At 36.4% G+C, this 27922-nt stretch overlaps 2 protein-coding genes across 4 annotated transcripts; one reads left to right on the top strand and one right to left on the bottom strand.

Moving 5' to 3' along the window:
- Nucleotides 1–132: 132 nt before the first annotated feature.
- agr1 (anterior gradient 1) lies at nucleotides 133–8969 on the bottom strand. Of its 2 annotated transcripts, none has more exons than XM_052606730.1 (8): nucleotides 8817–8969; nucleotides 3001–3120; nucleotides 2837–2900; nucleotides 2706–2758; nucleotides 2172–2248; nucleotides 2022–2085; nucleotides 552–635; nucleotides 133–303 (listed from the first exon to the last, which is right to left on the bottom strand). In XM_052606730.1, the coding sequence occupies exons 2-8, from the start codon at nucleotides 3095–3097 to the stop codon at nucleotides 236–238; spliced, it is 507 nt and encodes a 168-aa protein (XP_052462690.1). In that variant the 5' UTR covers nucleotides 3098–3120; nucleotides 8817–8969; the 3' UTR covers nucleotides 133–235. The 2 variants fall into 2 exon arrangements, with proteins under 2 accessions (XP_052462690.1, XP_052462689.1); XM_052606729.1 differs by lacking the exon at nucleotides 8817–8969 and adding an exon at nucleotides 3695–3786.
- On the top strand, nucleotides 6511–27551 carry LOC128020107 (TRAF3-interacting protein 1). 2 transcript variants are annotated; one of them, XM_052606725.1, is made up of 15 exons: nucleotides 6511–6760; nucleotides 7913–7981; nucleotides 10410–10571; nucleotides 12141–12269; nucleotides 12847–13260; nucleotides 13546–13626; nucleotides 14969–15044; nucleotides 15192–15212; nucleotides 16129–16213; nucleotides 16631–16717; nucleotides 17224–17356; nucleotides 17448–17484; nucleotides 17605–17678; nucleotides 25279–25502; nucleotides 25764–27551. In XM_052606725.1, exons 1-15 carry the CDS (start codon nucleotides 6638–6640, stop codon nucleotides 25927–25929), a joined length of 1881 nt encoding a protein of 626 aa, XP_052462685.1. In that variant the 5' UTR covers nucleotides 6511–6637; the 3' UTR covers nucleotides 25930–27551. The 2 variants fall into 2 exon arrangements, with proteins under 2 accessions (XP_052462685.1, XP_052462684.1); XM_052606724.1 differs by having other exon boundaries at nucleotides 16628–16717.
- Nucleotides 27552–27922: the final 371 nt, after the last annotated feature.

The raw sequence follows: 27922 nt of genomic DNA, 5'->3' as shown, positions 1-27922 counted from the left end.
GCCTTACTTACTAGTTAATGGACTTTGAATTGAAGCAACAGTTTATTCCCACTGATCTTAGTCAAGTTGATCGCTATGTTTTACCTGATTTTGCTATTATTTCTTGCTTTTAAAGGAATGGACACAGAAATGTTAATATAACTAACAGACTTTATTGAAAACTGAATATTGTTAGTTGCACAAAGAAACCCGAATTGTGTTCAAGTATTGAAAAATGGTAAGCGTCATCTATCCATCACAGATCAGTATGTTTCTTGTGTTCGCTCTTGAGCAGGATCTTGGCTTTCATCATGTTGTCTGCCACTGGACACAAACAAAGATATAGGCAAGGGGTATGATTAATGCCTGAATAACTAATAACCGTAGTAAAATAAATATAATTCTTTAACATTAGCACATTCACAAGCACATAAAGTAGCAGAGAATGTGGTATGGATGAGTGTGAATAAACAATGAACAGCTCAGTTCTGCTGTTGGGAGTGAGAAAGCACTTGACAATATCTAGCCCGTGCCTCTCAGTGGAGCTCATTAGACAACAGAAAGTCACTCACAGATGTTCACGTCGCTCGGCTCGTATGCATACTTTCGGTTGGCGTATTTTCCAGCAATGTCAGCTCGCACAGTCAGTGAGGGATCTGGGTGGAGGAGGAACACACAAGTCACCTCAATATCACAGCCAAATATAATTCAAAAGATATTTTACTTAGAATATGAAACAGGCCCATCAGATTTTAAGAGCAGTGCAACAAATAGGCAGGACTACTGATATGATATATAAATGCTTACTTTTTAAACATTAAAAATAATATAATATAATATAGTTGCACAAATATGTTCCTAATATCACGATATAATACTAGTTACACTTGCGATCAAAAGTTTGGAATAATTAAGATTTGTTTAGGCCTATTGTTTTTTTTTTTTTTGTTTGTTTTTTTTTTTTTTTGTTAAGAAATCTCTTCACCAAGGCTGTGTTTATTTGATCAAAATTACAGTAAAAACAATAAAAGTGTGGGATATAATTTTTTAGCTTTTGAATAGATTTTGAAATATAATATATTCCTAATGTTGCAAAACTTAATTTTTAGCTTCATTTCTCCAGTCTTCAGTGACACATGACCCTTCAGAAATCATTCTAATCAATGTTATCAATGCAATGCAAATCAATGCACAAATAATTATTAATGTTCTAAACAGTTGTGTTGCTTAATATTTGTGTTCAACCCATGATGCCTTTTTTTCAGGATTCACTGGTGAATATAATCTTAAGAATTTATTTAAAAAAAAAATCTATAACACTTTACAATAAGGTTCCATTTGATTAACTTCATTAGTCAACATTAACGAACAGTGAAAAATCCTTCACTTCTGAAGCATTTATTAATTTCAGTTATTGTTGATTCCAGCATTATCTAAAGCTGTATACATAAATGTTATTTAATTGACCTGAGCTAACATGAACTAACAGTGAACAGTTGTATTTTATTAGTGAACATTAACAAAGATGAATAAATAATCTTAACAATGTATTGCTCATTGTTAGTTAATGTTAGCTAATGCATTAAATATAGTTAACAAATGTAACCTTATTGTTAAGTGTAACCAAATCTTTTCCAACATTATAAATGTCCTTTCTGTCTCTTTGGATCAATTTAATGATCTATATTGATTTCTTTCATTTGACACTGAAGACTGGAGTATTTATAATAATAATTTGTAAAAAAAAAAAATAACGCTATTTTAAATAGTAATAATATTTACCAATATTTCTGTCTTCTATATTTTATTTATAATTAATTATATCTGAACTATTTCAAACTTTAGACCACCAGTGCGCATTGTTTTTGTTCCACCAGAACCTGCACACTGACATATTTACCTAATATTGTTACCTAACGTGCTTCTGCTATTGAAATCCCATTAATTACAGAGTTATGATTATACAGTATTATCAGGCAATCCCGACTTGATAAGTCATTACACTGAACTACACTTTAATAGGAAATAATGTAAAAACTCACCAACAAACAAGATCCTGGGTACATAAAAGCCATCAGGAGCCAAGTTGTCATCAGAAGTCTCGTGCTGAAAATCACAATCATTAGCTTATTCTTGCCATTTTAGATGCATTTCTCACTTCAATATCTGTTGAATATTTGATAGTACTTTACCACTAAATTGAGCATGATGAAATCTGATTTGGCCAGCTTTTGAATGGTTTGATGTTCAGCAAAAGCCTTTTTCAGAGCTAAAAGGAAGCAAATAGAGTACCGAAAAAAGATTAATACACTGACATGCAATGGCATTTTATACAAACGGTTTGTTACGTTTATGCAACACTTGTTACTTTCAGATTGTGATTTAAACTAGGGGTTTTCAAACTAGGGTTTTATATACATTGTAAAAAGTATCAAATATATATATTTCAAGTAAATATTTTGTTTCTTTTTTTTTAATTTGATGATGGGCACCCTCACTCTTGGAAGCTGAAATTGGAGGGCCAACGGCATCTCAAAGATTGAAAACCACCGATATGAAGAAACAATGCACCTGTTTACTGTACAGTACATGTTTGGGATTGTTATTTTTGGGTTATCCTTTTTTTTAAGCATTCTTACATGTGTGACACAAAGAATCAATCTATACATTTTCATTTGATTACAGATCATGTAAACTGTTTGATGCAGTATCCAAAAGATGCAAACCTTTACTGTGCGGACAATTCTCCAAATGATGAATGATCATCAGAGGCTTCTTACTATGATAAAACAGATAATAAAAATCTGATTATGCATAAAGCACAAGTGAGAGTGGCATTTAATGTGACTGTAAGTACCTTTTGACCGCTTGAGACAGTCCTTCTTCATAAGTCTGAACCCAGGTGATGTCATCGCCCCAACCTGAAAGAAATTTAGACATTTTTCTATGACCAATTTACCTTATTATAGGATCAAAATTGACTTATTTGGGTCTGTTTATGTATATGCAATTCACTGATACCTCTTGAGAGAGTTTGGACTGTCTTTTTTTTCCTTTGAGTAGAGACATCACAGAACACAATAAATAAAAGTAATATGCAGACCATCCAGTGCTGCATGATTATAATATGTGCTATGTGTCCTGTGAAAAGAAGAGAGAGAATAAAAAGGAAAGTCAAACGTGACTAATGCTTTTATTCAACTGTTTTTAAGGTTGGGTCCTGACATGCCATGACATACTCGTAAATAGATAACAAGGGCTTTTAAACTGGACAAACGTGCTTGTGAAACTTTGTCCTGACAGAAACGTGTAACAAATGCTCACTTGACTATTACAGAGCATTTTATTTTGAGAAACTATCTTTTACAATTTAATTTGATGATATTAATGACAACTAATAATTTCACCCAAAAATAATAATTCACACATACTTTGTCCTGTATCAAATGCAATTATGAATTGAAAGTAAAGTTTTCCTTTGATATTCTAATAATAACTATGGTTTTGCAATCTGGCATGCTTTTCATGCTGGCAAGCTTGGAGTGAAATGAAAAAGAAACTCAAGCATGTCACTGAGAGTAATGTGAAATCAAGATAGTTCTCAGTGCTCCAACAAACAAACAAACAAACCAGCCTTAAGATGTGGATAATAAATTAAGATTTAGATTCTTATAATAACAAGAAATTAAGAAAATAGCAAGTAAAATAGACCTACCGGGGATGAAACGGGTGAACTGAATTTACTGTCCTTCTCTCCAAGCCAACTACTATGTTGTAAGGCATTTTTATAGTCTCACTATGCGTGACCTCCCAAACAGGTTTTGCATGCAGGCAATGCAGAATGCCTCTAACATTTGTTTAGCCAATCACAGAAGCTCAATTGACATATTAGGAAAATGGACAAACCCAGATAACAGGCCTTTATAACTACAGACCTGTGGCTCTAATGTCTTTCTTCATGGAGTCATTTGAAAAACTGGTTCTGCCTCATCTGAAGGACATTACTGGACCCCCTGGAGTTTGCTTACTGAGCAAACAGGTCCGTGGATGATGCAGTCAACATGGGATTGCACTTCATCCTGCAACATCTGGACAAAATAGGGACTTATGTGAGAATCCTGTTTGTGGACTTTCAACACCATCATCGCAACAGCCCTCCAGATCACACTAACCCAGCTCTCTGTTCCTAGCTCTGTATGGGTCAAATCTGTCAATGGATCACCAGCTTTCTGTGAGATAGACAAAAGCTAGTGAGACTGGGTAAAATTCATATCAAACAGCCGCTCCACCAACACTGGTGCCCCTCAGGGATGTGTTCTCTCCCCACTGCTCTTCTCCATGTACACCAACAACTGCACCTCTAAAGACCCCTCTGCCTAGCTCCTGAAGTTCGCAGATGAAATTACAGTCATTGGTCTCATCCAGGATGGTGACGAGTCTGCTAACAGACAAGAGGTTGAGCAGCTGGCTTGTACAGGCTTAACAACCTGGAGCTGAACGTTCAAAACAGTGGAGATGATAGTGGACTTCAGGAGAAACCCCCTGCACTCTCCCCACTCACCATCATGGACAGCACTGTGATTGCAGTGGAGTCATTCAGATTCCTGGGAACCACCATCTCTCAGGACCTGAACTGGGACAATCACATTGACTCCACTGCGGAGGAAGTTTAACCTGCCACAGGAGCTGCTGAAACAGTTCTACTCAGCCGTCATTGAGTCTGTCCTGTGCACTTCAATAACTGGTCTGGTTTGTCTCTTCTGTGGTTCGGACTACTGAAAGGATTATTGGTGCTCCCCTGACCACCCTTTAAGTACATCCAGAGGGAGGAAAAGGACTCATAAAATCACTCTGGATCCATCACATCCAAGTAATTCACTATTTTGAACTTTTGCCATCTGTATAGCGCTTCAGAGCCGCAAATACCAGAACAGGCAGGCACAAGAAAAGTTTCTTCCCCCAGGCAATCTACCTCAAGAACAGTTAAATGTTCCCCAGTTATGCAATTAAAATGTGCAATTAACCTTATATTTATTTGTTACCATCTCCAACCTAATACATCCCTGCATCTCATTCTATTCTATTCCTTTCTATCATCTATAGTGCAATTGTAAATACAATTTATTTATTTTTCAATTTATTTTTCAATATTTGTCTATTTATATTTACATATATGTATTTTTTTATTGTCTGTGTGTTGTTGTCTCTGTGTACTGGAAACTTATGTCTCTAAAACAAATTCCTTGTGTGCGCCATTATACTTGATAATAGAGCTCTTTTTGATTCTGATATTTTGTATAGTATGTGGCCTATGCAAACAGATTTTTTTTCATCTGTAATTTAAGTAATTTCATTATCGAAAATATTATTTTTCACATACTGTTTTTTCAGGAATGAGCTATGAAATGCTCACAGTGTTATGCAACAAGCTCAGCAACCTGACATTTTTTGGGTGCAGGCCTGTATGCTTAATCATTAACCTGTGTCTAATTTGTGATTTGAGGATATTAATAATGAAAAGTTTTAAAAGTAGTTTTAATCTATCTATCTAAAGACCACCCAGCTGAAAAGAGTAGCTTGTTGGTTGGTGTGTTTGTTGTTAAAATCAATTTTATTTAGTAATTAATCTATTGTTTGTTTTGTTTTGTTTTGTTTTGCAATTATGGATCCTTTTTGCCACCAGTTTAAAAACCCCTGCCCTATTGTGAGCAAATTAAAATAAGCCAAAAAAAAGTGTTTTTACATTGTTTTATTTTTTATTTTATATTGTATTTATTATTATTATCTTTTCATATCGTTATTTTAACTAATGTATTAAATATTTAGTTGTTAAAATTGTTATTTTAAAATAATATAATATATATTCTGTAATCTAATATGTATATCTTTTTATATTCTAGTTTATTGTTGTATCAAGTATTTGCTTCTTTTTTATTTTTTTATTTTTCAAGTAATTTAAATCTTATTTTTAATTATTTACTTATTTTTTACAAAAGTGTTTATTTTTAAACATTATTATTAGAAGTAGTATATTGTTGTTTATTAACCAATAATTATTTAAAAATAATATGTGTATTCTGTAATCTAATTTGTATTTCATTTTTATTTTAGTTATTTGTTGTATCATGTATTTGCTTTTTTAAATTAATTTAAATACTTTTTTATTAATTTAAATCTTATTTTTAAATATTTTATTACAAAATGTCTATTTTTTATAATAATTATTATTGTTGTTATTTAATTGTGTTTCGTTTTTATTTTTTGCACATTTTTTTTTTTTTATAGTGTTTTTACACTGTTTAAAGTTAATCTTTCTATATAGGTATTTTTAACTAATGCATAAGTAAAAAAAAACGATATTTGTCCCAGCTGGTCTGACCCATAGACGTCTATGGTCTGACCCAGAGCTCTATATGTCTATGGTTCTGACAGTGCTCTACTGTTTTTTGTTGTTGTCATGGACACCCGTAGCCCTTGACGACCACCTAGGTTTCGCGCAAGCGCAGAATCCGCACAACGGAGGATTGTGGGATAGAAAGCTATCGCCAGGGCAACAAGCAGAGTTTAGCGAGCAGAAATCTGCTGCTAGCAGAACAGTAACGGCGATTAATTATCAAAGAAACACCTTTTACACTAAATACCGTTTAAATTTGTTGCCATGAATGAATCTGTAGCCAAAAAGACCCAGGAGACTCTGGGAAAAGTGATCAAAAAGCCTCCTTTGACAGAAAAGCTGCTCAGCAAACCGCCGTTTCGATACCTGCACGACATCTTCAGCGAGGTCAGTTGTTCCAAACATTATTTTTTATTACATAAGTGCTGTTTTATTTCGCTCACCGTCTACATATTTACCTTCATACACTTCAAGTAGTTACAGTTTCTAGATCTTAAAACGCTAGCCGGCTAATGTAGCTTGCGTATAGTCTTTAAAATGTAACAGATAAATCGTAATATATGCTGGCCTGATTTGTAAACATCTTGTTTTAGCTTTAACATTTTTGAATGGCCGGAGCTTTGCTTTCAGGGTTAAGATGATCCTGATGTTTTATTGGTGGTAAGCAAGCTAATTATATATTTACCATTGCAATAACTGTTGAAACGCTGTCAACAATCTCACATTTCTTCTGGCTGGGTTTTTAACGTTAAGTTACTGTCACTTCATTCAGAGCTCTTGTTGAAATGTTTAACGTTACCTGGTTAACGTTACTAGGCATAGCTCAATATGGTTATGCAAACTCAAGGGTTGGAAACATATTCTTGACATTCATGGGATAAAACAGACATATACTCTCAGAAAATCGAGAAAAAAAAATGATATGGTAACTTTTTTTGATATTGTAGTGTAATGTTGTGTTAAATTACGTTGTTTTTTAATATTTAGTAAATTATTTCTCTGTCATTATATGTGACCATGGACAACAAACCAATCTTTATTCAATATTTTTAGCAATAGCTAAAAAAAAAACATTGTATGGGTCAAAATTATCGTTATATCATTAGGATATTAATTAAAGATCATGTTCCATGAAGATGTTTTGTAAATTTCCTACCATAAATATATCAAAACTTAATTTTTGATAAGAGATTTGCATTGCTAAGAAGTAATGTGGACAACTTCAAAGGAGATTTTCTCAGTATTTAGATTTTTTGTATACTAATAATTGTATCTCAGCCACATATTGTCCGATCCTAATAAACCATACATCAATGGAAGTTTTTTTTGTCTTTAATGTGAACAGTTAACAAAAGTGATGATAACTGTTCCTATCTGTAGAGTGTTCCAAATCAATCACTTTTGAGGTTCTGTTTCAGTTTGTATGATTTTAGAAGGCAGTGGGCAACAACGTGGTTAACCTTTGAAACCGAGTCTATGTCTTTATATTTTTGGATTAAAATTTTGGTTGTAAAAAAGTTTTCCCTTTTTTTTTTTTAGATAATTCGTACCACAGGCTTTATGAAAGGACTTTATGGAGAAGCAGAGATGAAGGCAGATAACGTGAAGGTAAATCACCAAGAGAAATGTGTCCACTTTAAGAGGCAATGATTAGGTGCACAGTTTTTGTAAGTTATATTTAGCTGGCTCTTTTTCATATCAGTGGTCTTGTGCTTGACATAGACTATCATTCAAAAGTATGGAGTCAGTAAGATATATATTTTTAAAGAAATTAATACTTTTATTCATTAAGGATTCATTAAACTGATCAAAAGTGACAGTTAAGATGTTTCAATGTTACAAAAGACTACCATTTCAAATAAATGAATACAGAATACAAAGAATACAGAAAAAAAACATGCATATATTTCCCACAAGCATATATTAAACAGCAGAACTGCTTTTAACTTTAATAATAATAATAATAAATGTTTACTGAGCAGTAAATCAACATATTGGAATGATTTCTGAAGATCATGTGACACTGAAGATTCGCATAATGGCTGCTGAAAATTCAGTTTTGCCATCACAGGAATAAATTACAATAAATTGTAGTAATATTTCACAACATTACTGTATTTTTGAAGAAATAAATACATCCTTAGTGAGCATAAGAGACTTCTTTACATTAAAAAAAATCTTAAAATCCCAAATGTTTTAACAGTACTAACACTTACATTTATTTGTGTAAAAGCTTACTTTAATAGGGGGAAAATAACAGAGTGCACCTTTAAGAGGAATTTTTGGCTATATATGTGTGCATATGTAAATGTGCAAACCAGAGACTTATTTCTCGCTTATTGCGGTACTACCATACAATCATATGACAGTTTTATGTTCCTCGCCAATTAATCCACCTACTTGGCAGTGATACATCATGTTACGGTTGACCTCTTGTATCTACCTGATCTTCTGCCTCATTAGGTGTTCTTGGGTTCTGTAGCCACAGTATCTCAGACTTCCACTCCGCTGTGTTTTTTCTGTTAAGGTGTTAACATTGATCAGATAACTAAGTGTAACTCAAGACTCTCCATTTAATTAGCGTGCCAAAGTCCCACATCGTAGGGAGTCATGAGGTGTGATAGATCTCCCTGTTAAAAGCACCATGCCTTTAACTATCTTGGATCAGTATCAGTGACCCTGTAAGAGATGCAGGTTACTAGCTCACCACAGCAGTGACGAGTTCACGTCTGATCCTTCTCCATACGTGGGGCTGACTGAAAGAGCTCTGGTCTTTGATGTCCCAGCATGCATAATAAATGACCTCCCCACACCTGTGTGAAACAGGACGGCCCGACGGTATACTATGACATTATAATGTTTTGACAGCACCACAGTTTTAACACTTTTCAGGGGAATCTACCTACAGATAGCTTATAGATGTCTATACATAATAACTGGGAAAGAGGGAAGTATTTTGATGCCAAAAAATTGCATTGCATTGGGACATTTTTAATGTGATTGAGTTATTAAAGTATAGAATAGTATAGTATTATACTATAGTATAGTATAATGTTTTTTTCACTTTTGTATTGCCTTGTCACTTTTGTATTGTCACAGGAATAAATTACATTTTATAATATATTAAAATATATATTAAATTGTAATAATATTTCACAATATTACAGTTTTTCTTTAAAAGATGCTTTATTGTCATAATGTTACATTGCATAAAATTCTAATGGTCCTAAAACGGGCTTCATTTTATGCAAAATATATTTCTTAATTTTTGTGTTGCAATGTTTATGACATGAACACGTTTTCATGAAATTCGGCTTCAGTGATTAGCTTCATAAAACATTATTTTTGCATGGATATTATGTAGCCAGTAGTTGGATATTAAACACCGTGTGCTGTGCTGATTGTGTAAAATCATAACAGGTCACATCAGCATACAGGTTGTTCTGCCGCTGGGACCTCATTAGGAACCTCATGAAGTATGAAAGCATTCAATGACAGTATGGACAGTTGCACTTCATCATAACCAGCAAAGCAGAAATAGAGAAGAAGAGGGTTTAAAGGAGTGATAATGTATGTACACCCAAGGGCCACACGAGACTGACAGCACAAATGATTCACATAAGTTACACATCATCTTGATTGTTCAATTGTGTTACTATTAAAGTGTGTACTTGTTGTGTTGTTTTTGTCACCGTCAGCATTGATTATTGGAGTCTCAAGTGGTTTTGTGCACTCTTTTCAATCCCAGGAGAAAGATATTCTGGGCTGAAGGTTGGAAATCCCTGCCTTAACATTTGCCCGATGGCTGTTTTATGCATCCTTAGTGGCCCCAAGCAGAATTCCAGTCTGTTTGTTGAAGTGGCCAAACTAGGCGAGCAGTGACAGCCTTGCCTTGTCCAATGGGATGCGTTTCGTGTGGAACTCCCTGTTTGTTTGAACAAAGGCAGACTGGGATAGTGTTTGAACCTTGTTTGAATACAGACATAATGCTTGCAATTCTGTTTCAACTACTCTTTTCTCTTCATGTACCTTTCAGGACAAAGACTCAAAAATAGCATTCCTGCAGAAGGCCATCGATGTGGTGATGCTGGTTAGTGGAGAGTCCTTGGCAGCTAAACCTGCTCGAATTGTAGCTGGACACGAGCCAGAGAAGACCAACGAACTGCTGCAGGTCATTGCTAAGTGCTGTCTCAACAAGGTCAGTCCTGCGATTAAAGATCACTCAGCTACTATACTTCTGTATTGCAGGATTCGCTCGAAGCTATTTAACTAGTGAATGACTCAAGACTAATGATGTCCAAGCAGGGGGTAATTTATAGACACATTCATTTAATTGCACCCTTGAGCTTTCCTGAAGTTTAAGGAGCGATGGAACATCGCCAGCAGCGTTATCAGGGGAATCCACTGATGCCTGCAAGGCAAAGAGCAGGTGCGAAACATTAAACTGAATGACAGCTCTACAGCACACTGGGATATTTTATAGGTTGCAAGAGAAAAAGACATGAGAGCCCACAGTGGTGAAAGTTGCTGGGTGGTTAAAGTCAAAGATTACAGGGGTGACCCAGGTACTGGAAAATTGAAAATCCTGCTCTGTCACCTTTGAGCGAAACATTTAACCTTGTATTGCTTCAGAATGATCGTAAGTAACTTTGAATAGTAGCACCACTTTCTTTCTTCTGCGGAATGCATGTATGAAAGAATGTATTTTGAGAAATGTTTTTGTTGCACTCATCCTACATAATGAAAAGGGGCTGTCAAGGTCCAAAAAGTACATAAAATACCAAAAAATTTTCATAAAATAGCTCATATGATTCTGTTCCAAGTCTTCAGAAGTCAAATGATAGCTTTCTATGAAGTACAGGCCGGAAGTCATTTTTCACTGACAGTCTTTCCATGTGCCTAGCTTTCAAATCTCATATGCATTTTGCAACAGAATATTGAAAAAACTTTGGGCATTGGCATCAATATTGAATAAATAAATAAATTACCTCTTAAATTTAATTTGTGTTATAGACATAAATGATGCATAAATGATACATCATTTGTATGGTTTGTTGAGGAGAGGTGCTGTTCATATTCATTCTTAGACCTGGAGGGCAATATAACAAAAACCCATCGACTTGCATTTGACTTTTGCAGATAAGCAACACCATAGCAACTGTAAATTAACACATTCAGAAAAACACCAGTATTTATTTATAATTTTTTTACTAAAACTATAAAAAATGTTTTTGTTAATTTAAATTAAGCTAAAATAAAATCTGAACATTAGATGGAAAAAAAAACGTAAACTTGGAAAACTTAAATGAAAGTTAGAAATGTTGGCTTGGCAAACTGAAATAACATTTCAAAACTTTAATTTGAAGTATAAGAATAAATCTTAAACTAAATTAAAGTTAAATGTAAATATTTTAAAAACTGTAGAAAATGACAAAAACATGACAACTAATAAAAAAAAGTAAAATAATTTTGCATCAAGCCCCACCACACGTTTTCATCAGAAAACTTGAAAATCTTTTTAGTAAATTGTCAGCTAGTCAATACATATTTAGCTGATGTTTTTATCCAGAGAGAATCCCCAATGGTTTTGAACGGATTGCATTATCAACCTACATTGTTTTGGTCACCAGCCCAGATCATTAACCCCCATGCTTCCCCATCTGTTTCTGAATCCTGTTTTGTTTGGTCTGAGAGCATACTGAGGGTTGCTTGGGAGTCGTGTTCATTATATTAAGCTGTCAAACAGCATGTCCTGTCCTTGTTCCAGCTCTCCAGTGACGAGGCTGTTAGGCGGATGTTAGCAGGAGACAAGCTGGAGCAGAAGGGGAAGCCCAGCACCTCCAGGTCCCAGGACAAGGAGAACAGAGAGGGCAGGGAGCGGCACCAAGACCGAGAGGTGAGACCGGTTTGAGCTTTTGACTTGGGCTGGGCGATATATCTAATGATATGATCATGCGCATCTAGTCAGTGAATCTGGTTCCGTGATTACTGCTAAATCGCCTTCACCTGCTTTTAAATGGAGCGGCATTTAATAAACAGAGCCGTAGATCACTGACAAGCTACACAATATCACGTTCATTATCCCAGATGAATCGCCTTCGATAATGAATGCAATATTGTGTAGCTTGTAAGTCATCTATGGCTCCCTCTATTAAATGCCGCTCCATTTTAAAGCAGGTGAAGGCGATTTAGCTGTAATCACCCAGTAAACCAGATTTACTGACTAGATGTGCATGATCATATCATTAGATATATCGCCCAGCCCTACTTTTGACCCAGTGGTACTTTCAACCAAGCCTGATTTCTGTTTTGTCTTGAATAACTATTCATTCCATGTCCCTCTTGGGCTTTTTTTATTGTGCCTTTTTCTTTCACTCATGAAATCAGTTTTTAATACTTTTGGGTCCTCATGAAACCGTTAGGATTATTGTTATGAAAGTGAAAATTAGATGTAGTCTCTGGCTGTTGTCCAGGAGAGGAAGGGCATCAAGGAGAGCAGCGGGAGCCGAGAGCAGAAAGATCCAGATCAACCAAGAGATCAAGAGAGCAAGAGGGATGACAAGGACCGCCGGCGAGATGCCGAGAAATCTGACAAGGGACACGAAAGAGACCGGACAAAAGACAGAGACCGAGACAGAGACAGAGACAAAGACAAGAGCCGGGATCGGGATCGGGAGAAAGACAAGACCAAAGAGAAGGAGAAGGACCGTAACAGGGACAAGGAGAGAGAACGAGATAAAGAGAGGGATAAGAAAAGGGAACGGGAATCTCACAGAGACAGAGACAGAGAAAAGGAGAGAGATCGAGAGAAACGACGGGAGAGAGAAAAAGATAAACAACCACACCGAGAGACAGACGAGAAGCCAAAGGACAGAGGTGATAGAAAGGTTTGTTCACACCTTCTTATGATTCTGTAGCTTTTTTAGTCATCGGTCACAATGACAGATGAATGACCAGTTTTACCAGCCTCTCTTGCATTTAAAATCCCATTTAAACCTAGAAATAAAGTTTTCGAGTTTTTAACACAATTTTAACACAAACAAAAATGAAGAAATATTTAACATTCTGAACTATTTCAAAACCTTAAAGCAAATTTCCGTAACATTTATATATTAAATAAAAGTCTTTTATAAGACTTTCTTAAATACTCAAAAACAGATTGTCTTCCCTAGATCAAGGCAGCAGAGGAGATCAGCAGGCCAAAGCTTCCCCCAGAGGTTGTGAGGAAAACACATGAAGCCGAAGCAGACGAGGTGAGACTGATCTCTCTCGATCTCTGTTTATTCACTTTACGTGTGTTCAGTAGGTAAGGACCATCATCAAAGCTTGTTGAGTGTTGACATAATGTTCCTCATAGCTTATTGTTCTTATCTTTGTTCCTCTGAATTGGAGGATGAGGGCGGTGAACTGGAGGTACGAGTCTGTTGTGATGTCAGTGCCTGCTTTGCTTCCCTGTAGAATAATGGGTGTTTGCATATTTAGTATTACGCTAGGACATTCTTGATGGTGGATTAGGATCTCTTTCTGACATCCTGGTTGAGACAGTAGTAATGAATTTTACCTGCTGTGGTAACATTTTCTCTGGTACTGAGGCAAAATTAAATAACTTTCTCATTTTAAAATCTTAAAAGTGTCGATATACACTTCTGTTCCAAAGTTTGTGGTCAGTACTCTATTCTTCAGGGTTACATGATCATTCAGAAATTATTTTAATGCTGATTTGGTGCTTATGAACTATTTCTTACTCTTATCAATGTTGCATACAGGTGTGCTGCTTAATATGTTTGCGGACACATTGATGCATTTTTTATTTTTAAGTATTCTTTGACGAATATAATTATTTTGTAACCATTAGTCTTTATTGTCATGTTTGTACAGTGTAATACATCCTTGATGAATAAAAAATATAATTTTTACTGAATCCAAACTTTTGAATGGTAGTCACTGATCTATATTATATTAGCGTATATGAGAAGCAAGTATATTTTAAATTAAAACTGACACTTCTTTTAAAAAAATAACTTTTTTAAAGTTCAATAATCCTGCATTTTTTTCAAAATCAAATGAACATCTTTGGCCAAGTTTCTCCCAGTTTTCACTTGTTTTTTTTTTTTCTCTCAAGTGTTTTGCTTCAGCAAGTGCCCTTACACACACTCTGACTGACTGATTTTGTATCTTCATCGCTATTATATATTATATAGTTTAGTTGCTCCATGACCATGTGTCTTTACAGCTTCAGTAGTTTCTCATTTGGAGCAGTGAGATTTTTTTCATTTGGCTAGTGGCTAAAAGTGTACTATAAACATAAAAGTCTTAAGGCTCTTTGTTGGGTTTTGTTTTGTCTTCATTCAGCCTACAGATCTTTCTGAAATCCAGGTAATTTCTATTTGTCCCAAGTGAAATCTGTTTCCTCCTGCATTTTCTTATTTTCCGACTATTAGTCTGTGATATTTCACATGTGCAACAACAGCCCTTGAGATTGTCGTGTTTATAAAGGAAGCGGACTCGCATGTTTCTTGACTAATGTCCGTTTAAGGGCTCCACAGGAGAGGAACTCGATGTATGGAAACTAATGTATTTCCTGATTCCTTTCAGGCTGAGAGTCCTTCCCGGATCCCAAGGCCCTCATCAGCTAAAGGACAGCGGCGGTGGCCCAAAACAGGAGGTCAAGGTACTGAACATGTCTTTCTTAACAAACCCTATTAATTATTGATGTACAGTACATTAATGCTTTGTTATTTGTCCAGCTGATCTATTTAAATGTTTCTAGCAGCACAGCAGATGTTTAATGTGATTTTTTTGTGCATCTCTGTTTCAGATGAGACTGAGAGTGAAGGAGGTGAGTGTCGTTTTCTTATCATTTATAATTATAATTTTTACCAGCCAGCAAACTGTATTTAACAAATAAAACCAATAAATCTAATTGATTTTTTTCATCCTCTTTAATAGAAATTGCAATCAAAATTAATAATGCTTGTGTGTAAGGCTGCATAATTTAACCTTAGAGTCCTATTGTGATTTAATTTTGTCATTTTTACTTTTATTAATTTTTTTACTCTCTCCACTTTAGTTGTCTCAGGCCATATTCACGCAGTTTTTTTAAATAGAATGGCTGTATAATAATAACAACAATAATAGAAATTGGAATTCAGAAAAATACATAAATTGTTACATCTATTAAACAAATCAACTGAAACAAACTTAAATTATTTAATTAAATAAAAATACTTTATTTAATACTGTATTTTTTGGACTATAAGTCGCACCTGAGTATAAGTCGCATCAGTCCAAAAATATGTCATGATGAGGAAAAAAACATATATAAGTCGCACTGGACTATAAGTCGCATTTATTTAGAACCAAGCACCAAGAGAAAACATTACCGTCTACAGCCGCGAGAGGGCGCTCTAATGTATTCAGTGTAGACTACAGGAGCACTGAGAAGCATAGAGCGCCCTCTCGCGGCTGGAGACGGCAATGTTTTCTATTGGTTCATTTCTCTCGGTTCATGTCAAATTAATTTTGATAAATAAGTCGCACCTGACTATAAGTCGCAGGACCAGCCAAATTTTTGCTTTTTATCCTTGCGTTTGGTGCTTGCCGAGTGTTAATCTTATTGTGTGTTTGTCTCAGTTGTGTTTTAAACAGTGGCTAAATATGTAGCGGCTGAATTGCAGATTCAGAATTTCCTTGATTCAAGAAATTAATTGTTTACCTTTTCTGTAAACATAACTTTTTTTTTTTTATTCTTCCAGAAGAGGAAGCCCCTTCAGCAGAGAAACCAGTCCACATTGAGAATGGAGACACAACAAATTCTGTGCCACCTCAAACAACACATAGGTCTGTTGTTTCTTTTTCTTTTCTTCTTTCTTAATTAGTGGTAATGACCTCATAAGTGTGTTGATTTTAAAGATCAAAAATGGCTACATTTCCGTCCAATGATAACAAAGTAAGTCAATGTGATAATGTGCTGTGGCTGGGTGAAGTGTATCATACATGCCTCCTTGAGAGATTGCCTGGCCTCGCTTTCACTGCACTGTACCGCAAGATCTAACCACAAGATATCACTCTCATCCAGATCATTACTCTTGGTTCTCACAACTGTTTTTGTAAGCATTTATCTATGCAGGAACTTCCTGTTACCTAAACTACCCACGCATAAAATCACATGCATATTTTACAAAAAGTACTTGTGGATTTCCTGTGTGAACTTATTCTTCTTTTGTTTGTTTGTTGTTCTTTTGTTTATGTAAGTAGACGATTAGCGCGACCTAGCAGCGCACGACCGGCAGCCCCCCGCGTCAAACGACAGGAGAGCTTTGCTGATGTGACCCCAGCAGAGAGGTGAGAGATCTCGCTCATCAGGATCTCAGTTTCTCACTTTGTGTTAATGAAGTAAGTCACATGCTGGCTGTGTTACAGTGATTTTACTTTAGGTAGGGGGTTCTAACCTGTAATACCCCCTTAACATTTATACATTACCATGCAATGTTTGGGAACAGTAAAAATGTTTTATATGTTTATCTTATGCTCACCAAGTAAAAACGGTAATATTGTTAAATATTTTTACAATTTAAATTAATTGAAAATAATTATTTTCTATTTGAATTTATTATAAAATGTCATTTATTCCTGTGATGACAAAACTAAAATTCTCAGTCTTCAGTGTCACATGATCATGCAAAAAAATTAAATAATTCTAATGATTTAAATTAGTAATTCAGTGTTTATTTCTTAGTATTTTCAATGTTGATAAAAGTATTCATTTCTTTTTTATAAAAGTCATACTGACTCCAAACTTTTGAATAGGAACTTATGATAAAAGATATCATTGTCTGGGTTTTTCTAAGGCTGGGCAGTGCCAAGACCCCTGCGACTGTTATTTTGGATAGCAAGAAGCTCTCTGAAGATGAGGATGACGAAGACGGGCAGTTTCTGGTGGAGGAGGCAGCTGCGCCTCCTCCTGACATACCTGAAATTGAGGTAGTACAGATGTTCTATGTGTGTACGTAGTATTCAGAAAAGAAAAAAAAAACACCACGATTTGGACTAATTGACTTATTTTTCATTACAGCTTAATTCACTTGAACTCCAAGGGAATGACAAACACGGTGAGCCATGTGCAAAAATAATTCATCCTGAAATAAAATTCTGCCAGAAATTATGTGAATTAACCCTTTAAAGGCACACTTAAGATCAGAAATAATTGAATAGTTTTCATTTGTTCATAGGTGGACTTGTGAAAAAAATCCTAGAGGCTAAGAAAGACTATGAATCGTCTCCAGCCTCAAAGTCAAAAGAACAGGTATGGTGCAATCTTTTTTTCCCCTATTAAAACCCCACTAGGTGGCAGTGCTATTCCATCTTACACGGTCCAAGTTTTGTTTTTCACAACAAAATTCCAGTAACATGAATTAATGCATTTTAGAATCTCTTCATCAAGGGAAACAGCATTTTTTAGTGCTCTACAATACCTCAGGGACGCTTGACCCAGTGCACCATCAGTTTACTAAAGAAAGCAACTATGCAAATGGAGTGGCAAAATGTAATTGCGGTCCCTCAGAGCCACTGACGTGGTATTTTCTTCAATGGAGCTTAAATAATTAGGGCAAAACAAGCATGATGGCACCATTTATGCTTTTTAGAGATTTAACGTGGTTAACCATTGTGGACTTTTTATTTGTGAATTTTGTTTGTTTTGATTACTGAATTGCGAATTGAAAACCAGTACGTGCTGGTGGCTTGGAGTTGGAGCTTGCTTGTGATTTGTTTTAGGTCCTGATTGTTTTAAGATAACAATTTTGGGGGGAATTTAATCTGAGATAAACCCCATGAGAGTATAAAGAGTCATCAATGGAATATAGATTAATTTAAGATACTATTTCATTTCTAACAAGCAAATAAAACCAATTTCACTTTTTGGACGTAGTTTCAGTGCGGCTCAGGCTATGTACTTTTCTTTTCTGGACATAAAATTTATGGAACGATTTTTCAGGACCCCTGGAATGATTGTTAATCCAAAATGCCAGTTTATCAATGTCTTCCCATATTTTAGCTTGAATTGGGCTGTTTGTGAGCCAGTGAAGATGAGAACGATGTAAATCGAGTTTTGAAGGCATCTTGTCCATGCCCTGGTGGAAGGGGCCATCTGCACTGGGTGGTCCACCCTAGCCGGAACGAATGCTCCGGTCGATCTGTCTGTCATTGGCTGTAGCCTGATGGATGCAGTGTTTGGTGGTGGGCTTCATGCAGAACCCCCTCACCTCAACTTCCCACCTTAGTTACATGTTCAAAGAGTGAGTCAGCAGTGGGGAGATGTAGGGATGGGAATTGTAAGGAATATTGACTCGGTTGCCAGTTCCATATAACAAATCTGGTTAATTTATGATTAGTTGATTTAAATGTATTTATTTATTTATTTTTGTAATTTTTAAGCAGTAAAGAACAATTTTATTTCTTCAGCGAGAAATTTTTTTTGTTCTTTAAATTAAATTTCAGATTTCAAAAGATTTAATAGAACTAATAATATTAATAATAAAAGGTTATTAATATATAAAATGTGAATTTTCTAACAGTAGAGTACAGGATATGAAGTTTTTATTACCTCATACTAATTTAAAAACTTAAGATTTAAGACTCAAAATAAGATTTAGAGTCTAGTTCTTATTTAAAATTTCATTTGTAAAATAAACTAAAATGGGCAATGTCAAGCAGGTTTGATGGTAAAGCTGAGGTGGCAGCTCTTTTAGAGCTTGATTTGAGTCCCTATTATATTTCATTGAGTTGTTAATACGTTCATCAGCTTTTTTCCTGATGTGTTGCATGGAAGAAAAACAATGATACAGATTTGGAATGACATAAGGGTGAATAAATGTTCACAAAAGTTTCATTTAGTTCATTCAGTTACTGTATTTTTTCATAGAAGGCATGAGCTCTGTTTGCTTCACCACTGGCAGAATCCCCTTTGGTGTTGAACCTCAGCCGCACACAGTGAGCTGCTCCCAGCTGGCCCATACAGCCAGCGCTTCTCCCTCCTGTGTTCTTGATTTCAAAACAATCAGACTGGATTTCCTTTCAATCCCAAATAATCACATTAGATTTTCCCCCACAAACCGGGCCTGGAATCTGAGCGCTGCTGGCCGTGCTCTCCTAATTGACTTAATTTAGCCTCATTAGCTTTCTAAATTCTCCATCTTAATTGCGGTGCATGAAACTGGCGTGTGTTTTCAGGGCAGTACATGTTAACCAGCACACCACACCTCTCCTGTCTAGTCAGCTGTATTAAAAAAAAGTCTTTAATGACTTCCTTCCTAACTTGAAAGGGGGGTGAAGGTCAGCGCAATAAAGCAGCTGCTCTCCTGTAATCACGGTGTAGCATCCAGGGTTAAAAATGTAAATATTCAGCTTTCATATCCTCCTCGACAGGTTTGAAGTTTCTGTGCTTATAACTCATTCTACAAATATGAGCTTCCGCTCTCACATCTCTCTAGGATGTTAAGTTTACTGAGATCCCCACATCAAGTACGTATGATTTAATCTCTTTGGAACGACCACAGAATTGAGTTTTGACCATTTAATAATAACAAAGGTGAAACTCAGCCAATGACTCATTCTGTGGCTTTATTAGCTTGAGCTTTCTGTTCTGCTTCATAAGTGAGGATTTACCTCGCCAGGGTCGACAGAACTTCATTAAGATCTGAAATGCCGTTATAGTTTCATTTGACTGAAAGGACAGGCCAGATGCAATATTACAAAGGGCCGTTACACCATCATGGTGCATTTTCCTGAAGAATTTGCCGTACATTTTGCAGCTGACCTTTGTTGTGACCTTCCAGATCACGTGTATTATTCTAAGATACTTCTTGTAGGGTGTCTCCTTTTTTGTTTTGTTGTTGAAAGTATTGGCCCTTGACAGCAGCTGCGTTTTCATAAGCATTTTCTCCTCCTTCCTTTTCCCTCTTTTGCACCATCAAATTAGCCTGATGAAGGTTTGCAATGTATAAATAAACCCCATGGCACACAAATGGATGGGTGTTGAGTGAACGCCACGCCAGCTCACGCTCTGCAGAACAGGCAGGAAAATAAATAATCATCCCTTCAGCGCTGTGTCTTAGTAAACATCTACCTTTTTGTTGGAAATGTAAAGGAAATGTCTCTTGTTGCATTCCTCAACATTTTGCCCTCACCGAGAGACGATTGACATCTCTGTGGAATGACCCTGGAGTTACGGTGAAATACCACGGTATGGGTTTCTAAAGTCTGATAGCATAATTGATAGCATTTCATTTCAGTCCTTCTGCCGTCTGGTTCTCATAAGCCGAACTGTCATACACTGTGGTTCTGTGCTGATCCGCTTAGCACGCAAGTGCAGAACAGTGATCTCAGCAGTGACCCCCACGGGGCCAAACTGACCCTTCCATCCTGTGTACACGACTAAACCTCTCTGCACTTCACTTCATCCCAGCTATTTTTATGATCTTGCTGGATGAGGCCCATGTTTTCCCCAAGGAGGAAACCCCTAAACATTGCTAAACAATTAATCTTTACCCTTATGAGTCAGTATTGGACCCACCATGGAGTTTTAGACCAGTAGCAAGCTGTCTTAAATAGACCATTGAAGCCACAAATCTTTATTGCTTTTTGTGTATTCGGTTTGAACTGCTTTTTGTGTCTTTAAACCGATAAATGGAACATCATTTTTTTTAACATGTCAAGTGGAAATAGTTTTAAATCGTAAATGAAGTATTGTGAAAGTGTCCAGTCAATGCACTGGCTTTAGCCAATCATTGTTACAACCCAATATGCTATTTTAACCAATCAAAAATCAATCACTTATTTTATTAATAATTGTTTTTACTTTTAAATGCTCAGGTAGACATTCCCTTCCCAACTAATCAAAAAAGGTTAATGAATGCAAACTAGGGGTGAGCGATACACAAGTTTAAACAATAAACTGATAATTTTATTTTCAAGTATTGTTTCTGTCAAAGTTAATCTCTGTGCTAGCCAGTTTTTTGATTCTCCAGCATAAAAAAAACATACTTTTGTATGTACTTTTGAATGCATGCAAAACTAATGCAACGCCAGTGTAGACCGACTGATGAACAAATGGTTCATCTGAGCAGCTTCTTTTAATGAATCATTTTCATTCACATTACTGATTTGAATCAGTCTGAAGAATAACTCACTGTATTCATTACTGAATAAACGTCAGACTCATTTGTAGTCATTTAAGCCCATTTTTTATTTTGTGAATCACATTTGAAATCAACATTTCAGATCCACAGAACCACTACAGCATGTTGTTTATCATTCTCAAGAGGACTGCAAAACTTTGAACTCTACTTATTTTCATAGTTCTATATTAGCACTCTATAAATCAAGCATTTTGCATGCATTTCTTAATTAAGCAAATTGGGCTTGCAGCTGAAGGCTCAGATCCACATAGCGGGGAAATGAGGCGTCCCGGTCCAAGAGGCTCTGGCCCAATGCATCAGTGTCTCTGGAAGCCACCTGCCCCAGGCACACTCCACGTCCCGCTTGTGTCACTGTCTGAGATAATGGGAAAACCTGTCCTCAGCTGCCTCGTGCAAAACAAATATTTTTCTTGGGTCCAGTGAAGAGAGAGGAAAATGAGAGCCCCTATAAACGATTGATTTATGTCAGAAAGAGACAGAAAGCTGGAGGGTTTTTTTTTGACTAAGGGGTGAGGTGCAGGAGGATGGCAAACAAAACAAATCCGGCTTGGCCTTTGCGCTCCCAAGAACAGTGGGCCGAATGTGCTGGCCGCCGGTGTTTGTGTAGAGAGGGGGTGTTCAGGGGCCGGAGAAACCACCCACATTGAAGGCAACTATTACACATTTCAATCCAAACACACTTGTAAACCACACAGAGAGGGGGAAAAATTAAGTTAGTCTTTCTTCTCACGTGTTTGTTATAGTTCTAGAGTAAAGCAGCATAGTTAACCTTTGAAGTGTTTCAAATAGAGTTACTGAACTCTGTAAAGTTGTAACAATAAACTTTTAGTTTCAAAACACAGATGATTAGAGACCGGCACTTTATGAAAATATTTTCAGATTTCAAATCTTAAAGGGTTAGTTCACCCAATAATCAAAATGATGTCATTAATAACTCACCCTTCATGTCGTTCCAAACCAGTGAGACCTCCGTTTATCTTCGTAACACAGTTTAAGATATTTTAGATTTAGTCCGAGAGCTCTCAGTCGCTCCATTGAAACTGTGTGTACGTACGGTATACTGTCCGTGTCCAGAAAGGTAAGAAAAACATCATCAAAGTAGTCCATGTCAAATCAGAGGGTCAGTTATAATTTTTTGAAGCATCGAAAATAAATTTTGGTGCAAATATAGCAAAAACTACGACTTTATTCAGCATTGTCTTCTCTTTCGGTCTGTTGTGAGAGAGTTCAAAACACAACAGTTTAACTAATATCCGGTTCGCGAACGAATCATTCGATGTTACCAGATCTTCTTGAACCAGTTCACCAAATCGAACTGAATCGTTTTAAACGGTTCGCGTCTCCAGTAAGCTTTAATCCACAAATGACTTAAGTTGTTAACTTTTTTTAATGTGGCTGACACTCCCTCTGAGTTAAAACAAACCAATATCCCGGAGTAATTCATTTACTCAAACAGTACACTGACTGAACTGCTGTGAAGAGAGAACTGAAGATGAACACCGAGCCGTGTGGGACACTTTTTATGATGGCTGAATATGCTTTATTGGACTTCTTTTGGACTATTGAACGCCCATTCACTCTCAGTTTTAAAGCTTGTAAAAACCAGGGCATTTTTAGTATAACTCTGATTGGATTCGTCTGAAAGAAGAAAGTCATATACACCTAGGATGGCTTGAGGGTGAGTAAATCGGGTCATTTTCATTTTTGGGTGAACCCTTTATGCCCCGTACACACCTCCAGAGACACGCAGCGAAAAAGCAACATGGTGACCCTTTGGTGACAGAATTTAGCCATTTCAAGTGATGGGAGTCACACAACAAGCGTTAAGATTAGTTTAACTTTATGCAAATCGACAGCAAATTTCACAAAAGACAACCAATAGGAGTGAAGAATCTGTCAGTGGAGCTCATATGTCACTGTCTCTGGTGTAGCAAAGAAGGGACAGAGTTCCCTGAGCGATTTTACTGTATTATATGATTTGACTGCAACCACGTCATGGATATAAAAAAAGTATGCATGTAAAAGAATTTGTCAACAGTTTGATTCATACATTGATGGTTTGTGTTGTTAATTATATGATGCAGAGAGCAGTTTAGCACTGGTTAATGATTTAATGCACTGAGCTTTACTGTAGGTTATGTAACAACACTCTCTTACAGCAGAATGATACTTTTATTTCCTTTAAAGTCTAATTCCTAGTCAAAGTAGAATGATATCTTTGTATCACTGGCAATATAAATAGTTGTGATTGCATTTTCTAAGGATATGTCTACCAATAACATTAGAGCGACAGCACTTGGAACACCCACAAGCATCTCCACAGTACACCGTGTAGCGACATACAGCGACAACATCACTGGTGGTGTGAACCTGGCTTTAGAAAGGAAGATTTTGGTGTTTATGGCCAGAATGACAAGAATTGCTTGAGGAGTTCGGCTTGAAATGAGGTAAATGTGAAGTAGTTGTTACCGAATACTGTTGTAAAATAACTTCACTGCCATAGCCTGTTACTAAAATAAACAAAGTCATTGCATGAGGGTGTGTGTGTGTGTGTGTCTGAGGCTGTAAGAGTAAAGCCTGTTTGGCCTAGTGCCACACACAGCCTGTGGCCCCAGCTGAGTAAATAGACACGGGCCCTGTGTGCCAGGGGAGGCCTTCTTACGCTCGGCTGAAGGGTGACTGGGGCAGACCAGGACCCCCCAACCACACTTCATACAGTGGAGGCCTTCAGTAACCACTCACTCACGTTATGGATCCCATGTCTCTTTCATTTTGATCTTTATATACATTGCAAGGTTTGTATAATTCCTGCCTTGAAATTCTAAACATTTGTAGCCTTGACATTGAAAACCACTAAATGCAGACTTCTCCCTGCTGCTTTTTTCCCCAAAAGTATATTGTTGGTAGGTATAGATTTCCTCTAACCTTTATAACATTTATAGCATTTATCTGAAGTGCTCTCTTATGGGAGTGATTTCCTACTAGTCATTTTTCATTCATTTACATAGTCGTTTGTTCCAAACATGTACTTGACTTGTGACACGTAAAAGAAAAACGGGAGGGCGTGGGGAACGTTTCAACTGTTTTTGTGTAATTAATGAAAGTCAATGGGGTCTAAACCAGCAACATTGGACCCCATTGACTTTCATTGTATGGACAAACCAACAATTATTTGTATTAATTTTTTTATTTATTTATTTATTTCATTCTTTTAATCTTTTTTGTACTACAGAGAAAAGGGTCATACAGATTTGAAATGACATTAGAGCGAGTATATGATGCTCACCCAAGTGCAAAGCCACATAATTAACTGCTAACTGTTGTCTACACACACTGAAGGAAAAAAAAAAGCTCAGTCACTAGCAGTCACTATGGTACCCTTTCAAAAGGAACTAATATTTACACTTTAGGTATTAATATGCACCCTTTAGGGGTCAATAAGGTACAAAAGTGTACGTTTTGAAAATATACTCAGTAACAGCTTTTGAATTTTTTTTTCCAGTGTGTAGACAACAGTATTTATTTCCGTGGATTTGCACTTGGACATTTATAAAAAAAATTCTACACAATCATAGCTTCATGTTGAAAATCCTGTCTCCCCTTTTCCATTTTATAAGTGACTGTGACAGACCTCTGACAGAAGAAATAGCAGTCAGGAAGCGAGACTGCTAGTGTTGATCTGTTTCCCGTGGTTCTGTCTGTCTGCAGGATCGGTCACTGGTGTCAGAGTCGTCTCGTAAGAAGGAACGTGAATTGGTGGCGAAGGAGATCGAGCGACTGTGTTCGTCCATACAAACGGTGTGTCGCAGCGCTCTGCCTCTGGGTAAGATCATGGACTACATTCAGGAGGATATGGACTCCATGCAGAACGAACTGCAGACGTGGCGCAAAGAGAACAAGGAGAACGCACAGGCTCTGCTACAGGAACAAAGGTGCACATGCATATTAGCTCTGTCCCTAAGGATACTGCCTACATATACAGCATCCTAACTGAACTGAAACCTCTTAAATGATGATTTAGAACTCTCAGAAGTCATACAAATAATGGTCAAATTGTCAACTATATTAGCTATAAAAAATAAGCCATGATAACTTTGTCAGTGCATCCAAATATTTAGCATGATTAAAATCTTCAGCTGCTTTTTGGATGTCTTGTTCTTCTGTTCAAAGCCGTTTCTCTGTCTGTATCTCAGAATCACAGACAGCGTTGTGGAACCTCTGAAGGCTGAGCTCGCTGAACTAGAGCACTTAATCAAAGACCAGCAGGACAAGATCTGCGCAGTCAAGTCCAGCATCCTGAAGAACGAGGAGAAGATCCAGAAGATGGTATCCAGCATCAGCTTCTCCTCACAAACGTGAATACCAGCACATCGCCAAAGAAACCTGAAGCACTGAGAAGCAGGGAGATCTGATGTCTTTGAGCAGCACTGGAGACAGTTCAGAAGCTGCAGGTACAGTCAGGACCCCCTCTCTTCAAACCCCCTTCATGTAAGGTGCCTTCTGTTTGCACTGGTCCATTGGGATTCTCAACCACACTCATACGTCTGCAGTAGATTTGGATTTGCACTCATCACTTGCTTGAAAGATAAATGTGTGTGGTCACCATACTGATGTGTCCTGTACTTTTTAAAATAGGACTTCAGTTGATCTCTTAGGAAAACAAATTGACTGGTTTATTTAATTTTTTTAATTTCTTTTTAGCTTTTTTCCATTTAGACTGACAGGTGTTTTGGCAATATATCACACATGTGAATATAATTATTTCCATATGTATATGTGTAATTAGAAAACTATGGAAGCTGGTTTCTTACTTTTTTTTGTATTTCTGAGATTAAATAATAAAAAGGTAATTGCGACTTTTTATCTCGCAGTGTGGACTTTTTGAATGAAATTCTGAAGTCAGAATGTGAGACATAAACTTGCATTCGCAAGAAAAAAGCCAGAATTATGAGATAAAGTTGTGATTTCTTTTTTTATTTCGTGCAAAAAGAAAAATCAGTTGCGAGATGTAAATTTAGAATTCAGATAAAAAGTCAGAATTCTGAGTTTTTGTCTCGGATTTCTCAGAATTGATTGGAAAAAAGTCACGGTTACCTTTTTAATTTATTTATGCTGCGGCAGAAACAAGCTATCATAGAAATATATATATATATATATAAAAATGAATTTTCTAAAGCAATTGAATTTTACAGATGAGCATTAGATTTGCCAAAAATTGGAGAAACATTTCACACGCACCTCTGCACTTTGATAAATGAGACTGTAATACAGCACATCATTTACCGTACCTGTACACATCAAAAACCTCTGTTAGCTAATTATATGTTCAAAGAAACAAGATTCAATTGCACAAGTGTATTTTAAGTCAATTTATTGTATAAATCAAGAAATGTACCTTGATCAACTGTATATGTGTATGTTTCAGATTAATATCAATAATGAAAAAGTTCAACTGATATTTCATCCGAGAAAACATGACGTTTTTTCTGCAAACTGAGATCCATGAAGCAATTTGAAAGTTTTTATGTTATGACATGAAAAACTGTGTTCGATGAAGCAATAACAGGTCCAGTCTGTCGCAGCTGATCCACTGGTCAAGCACAACATGGAGAAAATCTTCAGCATGTAGAACTAGTCACACTTTATGGATACAGTGTTACTGTACCAGTGTCTAGATGAATTTTACAACTAAACCACACAGCATGAATGTCAGTAGAATCAGACTTCAATATACAGATTATATACTCCATCAGTATTATCAGCTGTGCACCATGACACAAAATAGTTTGCTAGAGCTTTTTAAATATCAATGAAATATATTGGAGTTTCCATAAAAGAGATGACCATTTACACTGTAAAAGATTTTTACCATATCCATACTTTTTGCTGTACATTTTGTGTACATGTTGTTTGTATCATAGTTCACAAGTGAATATTTATTTAGTAGTGAAGTCTAATAAACAGCTCCATTTCTGTTAAAACTGTTAATTGTGGCACTTTTATAATGCATGCAGTTCGGGGGATACAGTACTTGCAACAAAGTCATTATTTTTCCAATTCTGTTTGGTGACGCCAGTGACAAAAATGACACACGTCACCATTAAGTAAACACTGTGACATTTTAATGACTGTTTTGAATTGCATTTCAAAGCAGCGGTAAACACGCCAAGTGAATGTTTCTGATGAGTTCACAAAAAGGCCTGGATGTGTTTAACGTGTCACACACCACGCTCTGGAAAGCTGACCCGGTGGGACGCAGCGAATACATTGAATAACATTTTAAAAGCCTGTATCAGCACATCAGTTTTGATTTTTATTCTGGCAGAGCTTGAAACAGCTGCACCGCAGGTTC

The sequence above is a fragment of the Carassius gibelio genome, chromosome A9, assembly GCF_023724105.1.
Source record: "Carassius gibelio isolate Cgi1373 ecotype wild population from Czech Republic chromosome A9, carGib1.2-hapl.c, whole genome shotgun sequence".
Classification (NCBI taxonomy): domain Eukaryota; kingdom Metazoa; phylum Chordata; class Actinopteri; order Cypriniformes; family Cyprinidae; genus Carassius; species Carassius gibelio.
The sequence above is the reverse complement of the archived record's forward strand: the minus strand, read 5'-3'. Positions and strand labels throughout refer to the sequence as shown.

Bases quoted from the DNA above. Each gene is read 5' to 3' on its own strand.
- agr1 (XM_052606730.1), bottom strand. From the start codon at position 3,097: ATGCAGCACTGGATGGTCTGCATATTACTTTTATTTATTGTGTTCTGT. The intron at 2,759-2,836 runs GTACTTACAGTC...GTTTTATCATAG, and splicing joins CTGTCTCAAGCGGTCAAAAG to TAAGAAGCCTCTGATGATCA. The intron at 304-551 runs GTGAGTGACTTT...GTTTGTGTCCAG, and splicing joins GCCGAGCGACGTGAACATCT to TGGCAGACAACATGATGAAA.
- LOC128020107 (XM_052606724.1), top strand. From the start codon at position 6,638: ATGAATGAATCTGTAGCCAAAAAGACCCAGGAGACTCTGGGAAAAGTG. The intron at 10,572-12,140 runs GTCAGTCCTGCG...TCCTTGTTCCAG, and splicing joins CTAAGTGCTGTCTCAACAAG to CTCTCCAGTGACGAGGCTGT. The intron at 17,485-17,604 runs GTGAGCCATGTG...ATTTGTTCATAG, and splicing joins CCAAGGGAATGACAAACACG to GTGGACTTGTGAAAAAAATC.